This window comes from Cotesia typhae, unplaced genomic scaffold, assembly GCF_013202065.1.
Source record: "Cotesia typhae breed Kobodo isofemale line unplaced genomic scaffold, CoteBio_Ctyphae contig_28, whole genome shotgun sequence".
Classification (NCBI taxonomy): domain Eukaryota; kingdom Metazoa; phylum Arthropoda; class Insecta; order Hymenoptera; family Braconidae; genus Cotesia; species Cotesia typhae.
The window spans coordinates 1056076-1069208 of NW_027423736.1; the positions used below are offsets into that span (position 1 = coordinate 1056076).

A 13133-nucleotide genomic window follows, 5' to 3' on the forward strand; every position below is an offset into this window, starting at 1 on the left:
CTAATATACATAATTATGATGTTTTAAATGCAATAATTCTTAAACTAATAAAGACATTTAGCTTAACTAAGCAAGAAAATGTTCTTTAACTTAATCTTATTTGCGAAGATGGCACTTAATCAGATAATAACGATGAAGATAGGATTGAATAATTTTTTTCTATTTTTTCCCAAAATGAACATTCGATAAAAAAAATTTTGAAAAAAAAACGTCCCGATAAATCAATTTTTGAAAAAGTTACGGCAATTTAAAAATAAAAAAGCGGTTTCGTTGAAAAATTCATAACTTTTTTTAGTTGGGCAAAAAAATTTGAAAAAATTATGAGAAACGGTTTTGATAAGGTAGAAAAGGAGGAAAAACTTTCAGCCGAATCAAAAGGAGTCAGGGTCAAAAGTGGTCGATTTGGCGTGGAATGCTCCATATATATTAAACTACACCATCCACAATCTGCTGGATTTTTAATTTCTTTGAAATGTAAAGCAAAATTCGAAAAAAATTTCCTCGAATTTTTTCATCACAAACTGACTGTATATCACTGTTTTCCTTTTAAATTATCTGACATTGCTTCAATGAGAAAAGTGTTATGTAAATTTGTAATTATTAAAATAAGTTACATAAATTTTAGTGATAAATAAATTTTTCCTATGTCACATGGATATTTCTATCATGTTAATAAAAAAAATTCCCAGGTTACCATTGGAAAAATTCCTATGTTAACATTGGAAAAATTCCTATGTTAACATTGGAAATATTCCTATGTCAACATTGGAAAAATTTCTATGTTAACATTGGAAAAATTCCTATGTGACATAGGAATTTTTCCTATGCAAAAATAGGAAAAATCCCTATGTTTTTTTCTCCGTGTAGGATATATGAAATGGTTCCGCGCGTTTTCGTCCCCCGACAAAATATCCTACAGACAAAATATCCCAAGCAAAATAATTACAAATTTTAGCATGTTCAATAAAACGTGGTAAAATTAAACCTCATATTTATTTTTGGTGTAAGTCTTATTATTAGACTTGTATATATCATATATACTTCAAGTAAAGTTAGTTAATCAACGCAATACAATAATCTTCAATTTACTTAATCTTGTATTTTGGCGCAAGATATAAGTTTAATCATCTTTTGCCCGTAAAAAAAGTCCACATCAGTATGGTATTGATTACTCGAAACGACTTTAATATCATTACTCGGTTGTTATGCGTAGTTACGAAATTAGTAGTTGTCATACATAAATTTGACGATTGCAATTGTAATCCGTATTGTGATCAGCATTGTCATACTATTACAATACTTAACAATTAATTAATATTATTTCAATGGGTAATCTATAATTAATCAGCTAAAATTGATTCTAATTGAAGAATATAATATTATGAGCAAAGTATGTCGAGGTGATGTCAAACTTTATTGAGTCCAAGTAAGTGGTCGTTGTCAATACCGTTTTCACCGACATATTATTATGTCTTTGGAATGATGAACTAGCGTTAGCGATTGAGGGTTAGTATAAAAAATTTATAACATTTAGATATGCGTGTAGAGTTACATAAATGGGAGCTAGGCAGTTCAATATTTAAACGAAGTAGTAAACCTCTCGCATGTGTTTATATATTATTTTAAATACAAGTATATCTGGGCTAAACTAACAGTGGTTCTATCAAAATGTTTTTGAGTTGAAAGTATTCTTTCCTCCAAACTTATATACGTCTACATACATTATCTATTTACATTCTGTGGATGATTGACTATAAGCATAAACAGAAATAATAGGTAAAGAGCATAGCTGATGAATATAATCATATAGATTCATAGTTCTATAATTTGGTTGTAGACGTTTCCTAGTGCTTGCATAATTAAGTTTAGAGCCAATTACATTAACTATATTTCATCACGCGAATTTCTGGCGGTAAAAAATATAGTATTAAGTCATAAATCATCGATTTGTCATTACTGCATTTTTCATCAAAAATTAAACATAATAACTGCCACTAACATTAAGCATATTGCGCATATGTATGCTGAATATTAATGTTATTTGTCCGCCCCCCCCCCTTCTCCTTATTCCCCACACTTCGTGCAGGGAACACTGGTTTGGAACCGCGTCAGAATTATTTCAATCCAGTCCGTGCTGCGTCTAATGACATCTGCTTCTGTTCTACTAATTCCTCTCTGAAATTTTATTTCAATCTTCTTCTCTCCGTATCATGTAGTTCCCTAGGCTCTCAGACTTAAGCGCTTTGCTCATAATTGCATCGGAGTTTGCTCTGAGATTTTTCTAGCGTTCGCACTCGAAAAATGTGAGCTCGACCTGAACATCTGGACAAGGATGCGGTTTATAACAAGACGTCTATCCAGAAAACTGGGTGTGCAGTGGAAATGGGACGTAGCTGAGAATGGCCTCGCGATTACAATAAATGACACTGGGGATCACATTGTAATAGTCCCATCTAGTGCGAGGTCCCAAATAATTTGGAAACTTCGCAAAGCAGCCCAAATGAAATATATGGAGATGCTGACAGCAAAAAAAGACCACTGAATCACTGTATGACGCACTCCGCGGACTATCAGTTGAGACACGATGCGATCCTCAAACGGATATCAAAGGCTTCAAGGATCGCGGGGGAGATGCGGGTCAACAAGACCGTATAGGGAGTTGATGAGGATCTGGCGATGCTCAGACTTGACCTGGTAGTCAAAAATGAGCGAACCAAGTCCATTGTCATCGGAGATGTCACTGTGCCATTTGAGAATCAGTGCAAAGCCCTTGATACAGCTCGAAAAGAAAAACAAGAGAAGTATCAGGAGCTTGCTACTGCGCTCAGGGAACAGAGATATCAGGTGACCGTGGACGCGATCGTCGTCGGCTCTCTGGGTGCTTGGGACCCAGACAATGAGCCGGTTTTGAGGAGGCTGGGTATTTCCCAATGATGCTGTAGACATCATAAATAGGAGACCAAACAAACAGGTAACCATTTTACTAATGTGAGATTGAAAATTTAATTTATTGACGAAGACAACACCCAGGTCACAGTGGAGAGACACTCTCGTGACTTGGGTGTCTTCAATGTGGTAATCAGAAAATATTGGCGACTTGCTGGATGATTATCAATCAGGCTTTCGAAAATATCATAGTACCCAAGCTGCACTACTCAGGCTTACTGATGACATTTGTCAAGCGATTGATCATAATGACCTTACATTCCTGTTATTATTTGACTTTTCAAAAGCTTTTGATTATCTCAATCCGGAAGTGCTGCTTATCACTCTATTTGAAATGGATTTTTCAATCGAATCTATCTATTGGTTCCACTCATATCTCTCAGGCAGGACTCAGACGGTTGGCAATAACTTGAACACCCCATCAAAATCAGTCAGTACCACATTATATTGAATAACCTTAAACATAAAAAGAATGTTCTCTCCGAGTCGTGTCGTAAACTTCCAGTCACTGCAACTATCCTGCCGATCATTGACTACTGCTCTATTGTCTTTTTAGACTACTCAAAAAGGCTTGATAACAAATTGCAGCGTATTGTCAATAGTGCCACCAAATTTATCTTTAACCCTTTGAGTCTTCTGGACGTTTCCTCCACTCTTAGTGAAACGCCCCCTTCTACATTTATTTTACACGCTCCCTACTCCAGTGCCATGCGGCTCACTTAGTCCAACTTTGGCGTTGAAGGGTTAATCTTAAACGGGATGAACATACTATCCCTTTTCGTTGCAGATTGAACTGGCTCAGTGTAAAGTCACAAAGGCACCATTCTCTAGCATGCTTAATTTTTATAATTTTTATATCAAGATAATTTAAATTTATCAAACGATTCTAGTGCAACTAATTCTGCCGGCATATTATTCCAGAGTTTATAATTGATGTTAAAAAGAACGATTTTTCAAAAAGGAAAGATTCCAAAGCCATCCTTGGAATTTCTTGTTTTTCTTGAGATTCTATTGAATTTTATATCTGTAGAAACCGTATTTGAAGAAAATGAATTTTTTTTACAATTAACGACTCCACACTCCAATATAGGGGAGGAGTTTCGTAAAATCTTTTTCGAGATGATTTCTACATTATAAATAAAAAATTCCAAAACAACTTCGATTCCATAGAAACCATTGTTTGGAAATGAAAGATTTACATTGTTAACGCCCCCGCAATCTCTTTTGGGGTTGGAATTGGAACTGGACAAAATTGGAATTGGACAAAATTCATTCTTAGCTGAACTTGACATCATACACGAAAATTTCCATCAAATTTAGAGTCTGTAGAAGTTACAGTTCGGAAATTAAAATTTTTGATTTTAACACCCACCGCCGCAATTCCTGTCGGAGGAAATTTTATTGAAATTTATTTTGAGATGATCTCTACATAAGAAATAAAAGATTCCTACAAAATTAAGAGTTTTTAGAAGCTATATTTCGGAAATTAAAAATTTTTTTTATTGTTAATACCCACCTCAGCAGCTCCGCTATCCATATTGGGAGAAGGTTGTCATAAAATCCGCTCTTAGATCATTTTCACACCACTTAAAGAAAGTTCCTATTAAATTTGGAGTCCGTACAAGTTATAGTTTGAAAATTAAAAATTTTCATTGTTAATACCCACCTGCGCAACCCCCTGTGAGGTGATCTATTGTAAAATTCGTTCATAGACTATTTTTACATCTCTTACTGAAGATTCCTATCAAATTCGGAGTCTATAGGAGCTATAGTTTAAAAACGGGAATTTTTCATTGTTAACGCCCCCCGCAAACCCCTTTGAAGGAGGAATTTCTTAAAATCCGTTCTTAGTTGACCTTTACATGGCAAAAGTAATATTCCTACCAAATTTTAAGTCTCTACGCCTTATAGTTCCAAAGATATCGTGATGATAAAAGATATATAAAAATTTTTTCTCATGGTGTTATAATATTTAATGTTTGTTTCTGTGCAAGGTCGAACCTTTAACTCATATATGATCAACAGTGCTATTTTGATCGTTCAAAATTAGTAAAGCATTCATATTTTGACAAACAAATAATAGAATTTGTTTAACAAAATACACAAACTCTTTTCCTTCTAGTTAATATTGTCATTAATCATCAAATAACTCTGGTCAATATTGTAATGGCATTTAAATTACTGAAATAATATTGATAAATTATAAATGAACACAAAATATGTTCATCAAATTTACTTTAAAAACGCTTTAATTGAAAAATTTTTACTTTTTCGTTCCAAATAATCATACAACTATTGGAATAAATAAATCAATAACACTGAAAAAGAACAAAATTTGAGAAAAAAAAATTTTTTCCATTATAAAATGGTATATTTGAAATAAATCTATAATATGTAGTTCTCAATAAGCGATACAATCATTAATAAATATGTAAATATATACAAAGGTTGACAATTAGAGCGCAATCGCAGTATAGTAGTAACCATAGTGACCACATGTATGGTTGGAAGGGTATCTACCCTCGACTGTCCGTCAAAACTTACTCGTCAGTACGATTAAAAAACACCGATTAAAGTTACATACTTATACGCTCGGGAATATAATTTTGTGGTACCTAGTACAAAGATATCATCAGAAAAAAAAATAAGAGCCATTTTAAATAAAATAGTTGATTTCAATCATTAGTACATTTACTTAAGTTCGCTTCACACATAAAGATTCGAAACTAACGTATTCAGTATTTAACGGTTACGATCCTGAGTTTTATGAAGTATTCTGAGTTTTTACTTCAGTTTTAAATTCACTTTACTGACTTTTACATTTTATGTTTAAATTGTGAACTGTTATGTCAGTTAAAGTTATAATTTTGATTCATAATCCTAACGAATGTGATTCAAATAATTATTTATGCTTGAAACGTAATAAGAGCGTTTTTACACGTTGAACTTTAGTTTGAACAAATTCAATAACTATTAAAAAGCGAGGAAGAAATGTCATCAGTTAGAGACCTAATAAGGTCATCGTAAAGTACACATGTTGATATTAGTCATTCTTAGTTTAGTGTTTAAAAAGTTAGTAAATAAAGTTTTGAAAAATAACTACAAGACCGTTTTTTCATCTACTAATCACGATTATATTATCCGTTCGAAGAAATTAAAGTATCACGGGTGAAGTGATTTATTTGTAAACAGAAATAAATATTAAAAATAAAAGTTTATAAATCAGAAAAATTTGATAAGTTAAAAAAGAAGTTGTGAAATATATATCAAAATATATTGAAGTCTTAAAGAAAATTAATGATAATTAACTACGTTAATTGTTGATTTAAATTTTTGCGTTAGTATAGTGTGTGAAATCATTTACCATGTGAATTAAATGGCCCTTTTACAATTCAGCCATTATTGGAGGAACTTACTATGGGCATCTGCTTGGACACTGGTTAGTATTCTTCAATATTTTTAGTTTTAAATATTGACTAAATCTTTATTTAACAATTCACTATCGTTTTTAAAAAATCATTTTCAAAAAAATGCAACTCGGATTTATTTGTGTTTATTCATTTTTAAGGTTGTCAAATTTAAAAATAATTCTCTCAAGAAATATCAGTTTTACTCCTTCCAGATGGTTTAAAAATCGTCGTGAAAATTAAACATAATTAAATTTATTGAAACAATTTAACATTTACAATCATCACTGACGGCAACTTATAAAGATAAGGAGTATTTTAAACGATCGTAATAACGATAAAAAACATTTAGGCGTTCGGGGTAGTCAGAGGCATAATAATATTAGTGTTATAGATAATTTTGTTTTTTACATTAATTAAATGTATTTAAAAAAAAATCAATAATACCGAGTTATTATTTTGTTTTAATATTGTTTGATGAAAAAGTTTCAAAAATAAATATTTAAGGTTGATTTTTGGATAATTTAAAAATTCGTTTATAATACAGTACCGATCAATTCAAAAATCTAAATACCTCTTCTACTTACAAAAAGACATCAACTACCGCAAAGCAAGTTGAAATCAGTCGATCCGTTTGGAAAATATTGTGAAGTTACGTATTTTTTTGGCTAAAAAAAAAAAAAGGACGTTTTATTTTTCCACTTTTAGCAATCTAAATTTTTAAGGAATAAATTTGCCTAAACAACTCATACCTAAAACTTTCCCTCAGGCTATCCCTGAAACGTCTCAATTTTCCATACCATTATGCGAACCATAGGGAATAATGCCTCCTATTTATACGCGTATGTCCCAAGTTGTTCCAGTAATAACGGATAGCATTGTAACATCTGAAAGAAAAAAAATTCTGAAACAAAAAGCCCTTGGCCATTTCTTAATTTGACGTATAGATAATTAATTATTTATTAAAATAACTTCCTTTAATATGCGAATAAATGTGTGTGACTACACTGAAAAAAAAAAAATTCTTAACTGAAGTGTAAATTTTCTTGGCTCAACAAAATATCAAGGAAGATTGAAAATTTCTTGAATAAAGTCAAAGTTTCTTGAGGCAAGATAAATTTATTGAGCCAAGAAAATTTCTTCTTGCTTCAAAATAACTTTTTTTTTCCTTAAAATTTTCTTGGCGCAAGAAATTTGTTTTTTGTGTGTACGTTAGCTCTAATAGCTAATTAGCCATACAGTTTGTTGTGTCTTTGTTTGGCACGTACTTTACTGGACTAACTGCTTTAATACGCCTTTTTGACATTTGGGATGCGATATCTCATAAAAACAAAAAATATCCCGTTTTTTTAACTGCACTTTATTTTCAATAATTATTTTCAAGATCTCAACAATCACCGTTCATTTTTCCATTTATTACACTTACAATTATTCATCATCATATTTATTATCCTTATCTGTGAGCTTTTAAAGACAGAAATATTTATTGCGACGGTAGTTTTCCTCCACAGTTCGAGCAGTCCGATTTCTCAATTCAGTTACCTTGTTCTAAATATAATCTATTTCGAAGTGTACTAATGAGAATTTTTCCTGTCTTGGTCATGAGCGACTCCAAGTCTACAAGATTCCCAAAACTCAATTAAAAATATCAGTAACTAAAAACAATGATATTTATGATATACTCACAGATAAGAGAGTTCTATTGGATATGCATAATGGTGATCCTCAAACAGATTATTGACAACTGTTCCCGGTTTTGAGGAGCAGACCGTTTCACCAGACAAAGACCACACTGGTTTTCTTTCTTCTTCAGTCTTGCTTTCCCCACTCAGGTACTAACTGAATAGTCGGAAAAGATGGACCAAATCATAATTCACAAATTAATAATTTGAATTTTACGTATAATTTAACAATAAAAAAACTTACGGGAATGAATAGAGGAACACATCGTAGTTCAAGTCTTCAAATTGCTCCTTGTTAGTCTTCCACCTATTATTCAAATACGGCACCAGTTTATCGAACTTTTTTAAAATTGTAAAATTTTTTTCGAAACATTTTTTTTTCAAAGAAGCAACATAAAATGACTTTTAAAAAGTATGATATTGTTTACGACAAGTGTTTTCTCGATGTAAATCTATATTATTGTATAATTGTAATATGGTTGTAATAGAGACATTAAAAAATCACAATGTTACTTGACCTTGAGAATGCAGGTGTTCAGCACTATCTCACGCGCTTTACGCTATGAGGCGTGCACAAGTAGATTATCTAGTTTAATTTTTTAAACAGTGTTTAGAGCATTTACAGTTAGTCTGATAACCTTCTTTTGTGCATTTACATGTGTTTCAAATAAACAAACCAATACATTCAATTGGCATTTGTTGTCACGAGTCCAGACTGAATTACCGACATCAGACTGTACTGCATATTCTTAAAAAAGAGGCGGGGAGCAAACCGGAGATCCCAAAAATTTTATTAAAAAAATTTTTTTCTCCTAAAAGGTCTAAAAATTTTAAACAATATTGTATATACAGCTCAACGTAATGTTCCGCAAATAGAAGAAAAAAAAAATCTGGGAAACGGTTGACTCTACAGGGCATTCCGAAAACTTCCCCACATGTACGAGTTCTAAACGCTCGAGAAATTGTTTATTCTAAAGTTTTGAGCTAGTCGAGCGAAACATACTTTTTTGAAAATTTATAATTATGATATATTCTGATCAAATCAATCGTTTTTTATGGTGCTTGCGGTATTCGACGGAGTTTTTCAAGCATAATGAAATTATTTCTTACCTACCAAATAAAAAGAGTATTTCCTACGTGAAGGATCGAGAAAGAAATTTGGAAGTTACACTGAAAAAAGAGTTTCTGGCTCTGCATAATACGATATTGCTACTGTCACAATACAAATATTGCTATCTAGAGGATAATGGGGTTAGGAAAGCTGTATACTGATGGTAGCAATGGTATCGTGAATGGCACCCGAATGGATCATGAAGGTCGCTATATCCAGACTGCTACTCGTAGCTATATAGATTGTACCCATAATGTTGCACTCGCTGCAATACATTAGATAATGCCGAGTAGAAAATTTTTTTTTCAGTGTGTATAAAAAAAAAAAAAAAAACACTTTTTCTAAATTTTCCGAAAACAATTTCTCTTCAACTGATTTTGATGCGGTTTAAGGCAATTGATATTGTTTTTCAAGTTTGAGAACTGATTAATTTTTAAAATCAATCAATACACTAGTTTTGAAGTTATCCAAAACTAGTTTCATAAATAATTCTTCTTAATTTTATTATAAAATTTTTTATGACATTACTGGTTTTTATATTCATAGTGGTATTCAGAAAAGTTGTTTTACTGATAGTAAAAATATCGAAATTTATCAATTTGATGGAATATCAAATTATTTTGTATTCATACTTCTCTTTTAATTTTTATAATTTAATTTTGTAAAACGCATTAATGAATCAATTCTAAAAATTTTAATAGTAACATGTTTTCACGTGTTTAACGACAATTGACGTGGTTTTTAATGTTTCATGAAAATATGAAGAATATTGATCTGATTCGATACAGAATTTTAGAATTTATTTATGAGAAGTTTTTTTCTTTTCGGAGAGCTCCAATATTAACCAGTAGAAAGATTTCCGAAAGTTTTAAGCTCGAAAAAAGCGGGAAGTTCCAAGGATGGCCTACCGGTTAACAATTTTTCAGGTTTTTTTTTTTTTTTTTTGTTTAACACTAAGTTTTTTGACGCAATGACGCAAAATTTTTTACCGTGTAAGTGAAATTTTAAGCTCTTAGATATGAAATCAGCGGGAAGTTGCAGGAATGGCTTTTAGGGTCAACCGTTTTCCTAATTTTTCTCGTATGGTATCTTGACGAAAAGATTCTTAGCTTCATGACTCCATGCTTTCTTTTGAGTTAACTTTAATATAAAACTGAATTTTCAGTACCCCTAATGCAAACTAATTACCAAAAAATACATACCAAAGATGCGGCAAAGTAGATCTTTATCAGCAAAATGATTAGTAGCTTAATCATATTGAAGGATTGGTAAAATGCGCTTGGAAAAAAAAAGTCGTTATTCAATAAGCAACACTAAAGAACTAAATTTAATTAGCTTTGATAACTATAAATGAAGTTAATCAAAAACTTGAATTCCTCAGATACTAGCAATATTTAATTACATTTGATGTTAAAGTTTCTTAAGTAGTTTCCTAATGAGGTGTTTTTGTTATCGAAAAGCTAAAAAAATATCTTAACCTCGACAACATATCGTAAAATATATATCTAGATGTAGGTAATTAGAGAGCTCGAAAACCTAAAATTGTGTTGATACGTGACTTTTTTCGAAAATTTTAAATTGCAATATTTCTCCAACGGATCAATTAATTCCAATATGACTGGGAGCAGTCGATGTCTTTTATCAAATAGAAGATCTGAGTGGATTTTTAAATTCATCAGTACAGTCGTTTTGAAGTTGTTAAAAAAAAAAAAATATGTGGTGTGGTGGGACACCAGGTAGGAACGAAGTTCCTTCGGCTAATGTAGAATCGTGCTCAATTTTATGTAAGTTTTCTTAATTTTTTTCTCTTAAATTTTGTTGATTAGTTTTTATTTAAGTACAGGAAAGTATTTAGGAAATTCAGTATTTTAGGAAATAATAAATTACGTAAAATAAAAAAAAATCGTAATTCAAATTATCAACTAAAATAACAAAATATGTCTCTTTATTTTTGTTTGACAACATAAAATTTCATAGAAATATGTATTCATGTATTCATGAGTCCATAAATTCATGAGTCCATGAATTCATGAGTATATCGCGTGCCTAAAGGTAAAAGGGCTTATAACAATTTATGCGCCCTTTTACTTTTGCAAAGGTAAAAAGGCGCATATTTTTTTTTTATTGCCAATTAAGTAGTAGACACATTCTACACTTAAAATTGAAAAAAAAAAATTTGAAAGGTAAAAGGGCGTATGTCTTCAATTATACGCTCTTTAACTTTTGAGAATTTAAAATTTTGGTGATCTAAAGGTGAAAGGGCGTATAATTTTTTTTCGGTCCGGTTTACATAGGAAAATATTCGTAGTTTAAAAATGTGGAAAAAAAAAAAAAACTTTCTATGGTAGTAGCGGCGTAAAACCTCAACTGTACAATTTTTTAAAGTTACAAAAGAAAATATATCCTGTAACAGGGTAAAATTACCCTTAATCGATAAGTCACCGGATATCGATAATTATTCGACATAGCACTGGCGCGTCTCGATCTTCGGGCCTAAAGGGAGAATAGGAGGGGGTGAGTTTGGGTTAAAATAGGTGAGCCGTGCAGTGGAAAAGGGAGAAGTAGTGTGACCGCCAGACTGAGTGCCACGGAAATCAAGAAGGACCGATCCCCGGAGTAGTGACGAGACGAAGGAAGCCAACTACAACTAGGACTTCATCCTCAACGAGTGAGTTAGATCATCGTTTTGTTTGTCAAGGTATCAATTATTACTCTGTGGGAAAGAAGTGGACCGCGGTTTACCCAATACCCAGTTACTTCTCCTATTTTATCAATTGGATCGTAATCGACGATTACTAATAAATTAATTGTGGAACATTGGCTAGTTTTGGATTTGGTGATTTTCATGGGGGTTTATACCCGAAGATCACTCAATCGACCTTGCGGGGAAATTTTAATAACTAAAAATTTTCAATCAATTAATTAACATCCGAAAATTTCGTTAATTTTATTGTTGTAATTTTATAACAATTAACTTAGTAAAATTGATTAATTTTTGTCATTGGAAAAAAAATCGACAAATTTTTATCGGTGGAATTTTGGTCAAGCGTCAGTTTATGTGTCGCAGTAAATTCCAATACCCAAGGTCAAGCAAAACAGCTAGCGAATGTTCTAGCAATTGAAATTTGAATATTTCGAATTGTGTCAAATTTTCATAATTGATAAAACTAGAAGAAAACTATTAATAATATATTATTAAGAATTAATTATTAAGAATTTTATATTAAGAGTTAATTATTGAAGATAATATAGATTGGAAAATTATTAAGTATATTATATTAGGAATTTTTTTATTGAGAATATTATATTATAAAATTATTTCGTCAAGTGTAAATTTAGTAATTTTGGGGATTAAGTCCGTGAAGTAGTTAAATAAAAATTACTGAAACTTGATAATTATCGGCGTGGACATTAAGTCCAAGAAATCAGTCATTGAGTCAAAAATCGTCACAGTAAAAATTTAGTGAGAATTAGTTAATTAAACTTGTGTTAATAATTTTGAAGTGATTGTAAGATTTATATTGTGATTAATTTATTTAACAAAAGTTAATTCAAGGTATTAAGCCTCTCGTTTGAAATAATGACTTAAGAGTTTTAAGCTGTTTTAATATTTTAATAGAATTGAAATTAACAATTGGAAATTGAGAACTGTAATCGTTAGTTGGAAATTGATTGTAAGTTGAAAATTGTCGTTTTATTAATTTACTAATGATTGAATAATTTAATTTAAAATATTTAATTAAAATTAGTTACAGTCAATTTTTATTAAAATAAAATTTATAAAATAAAAATCAAGTAAAGTCAAGTTAGTAGTGTGAGTGTGAGACAAGTGTGGGTTATGTGTGAGTTACAGAGTATCTAGGTCTATGTTTCGTCGCTGGGCTGTTACTGCTGTAGCTGGTGTGGATTATGAGAGTGTGCTGCAGAACATCTAGGTCTATGTTTCGTCGCTGGGCTGTTACTGCTGTAGCTGGTGTGGGTTATGAG

General features: G+C 31.3%; 1 protein-coding gene across 1 annotated transcript in view; it reads left to right on the plus strand.

Moving 5' to 3' along the window:
* Positions 1-2676: 2676 nt before the first annotated feature.
* LOC141525921 (uncharacterized) overlaps positions 2677-13133 on the plus strand; it is a 36635-nt gene continuing 26178 nt past the window's right edge. The window contains exons 1-3 of the mRNA XM_074240623.1: positions 2677-2920; positions 3020-3075; positions 11712-11844. Coding sequence (XP_074096724.1) covers positions 2677-2920; positions 3020-3075; positions 11712-11844 — 433 coding nt within the window. The remainder of the gene's footprint in view (positions 2921-3019; positions 3076-11711; positions 11845-13133) is intronic.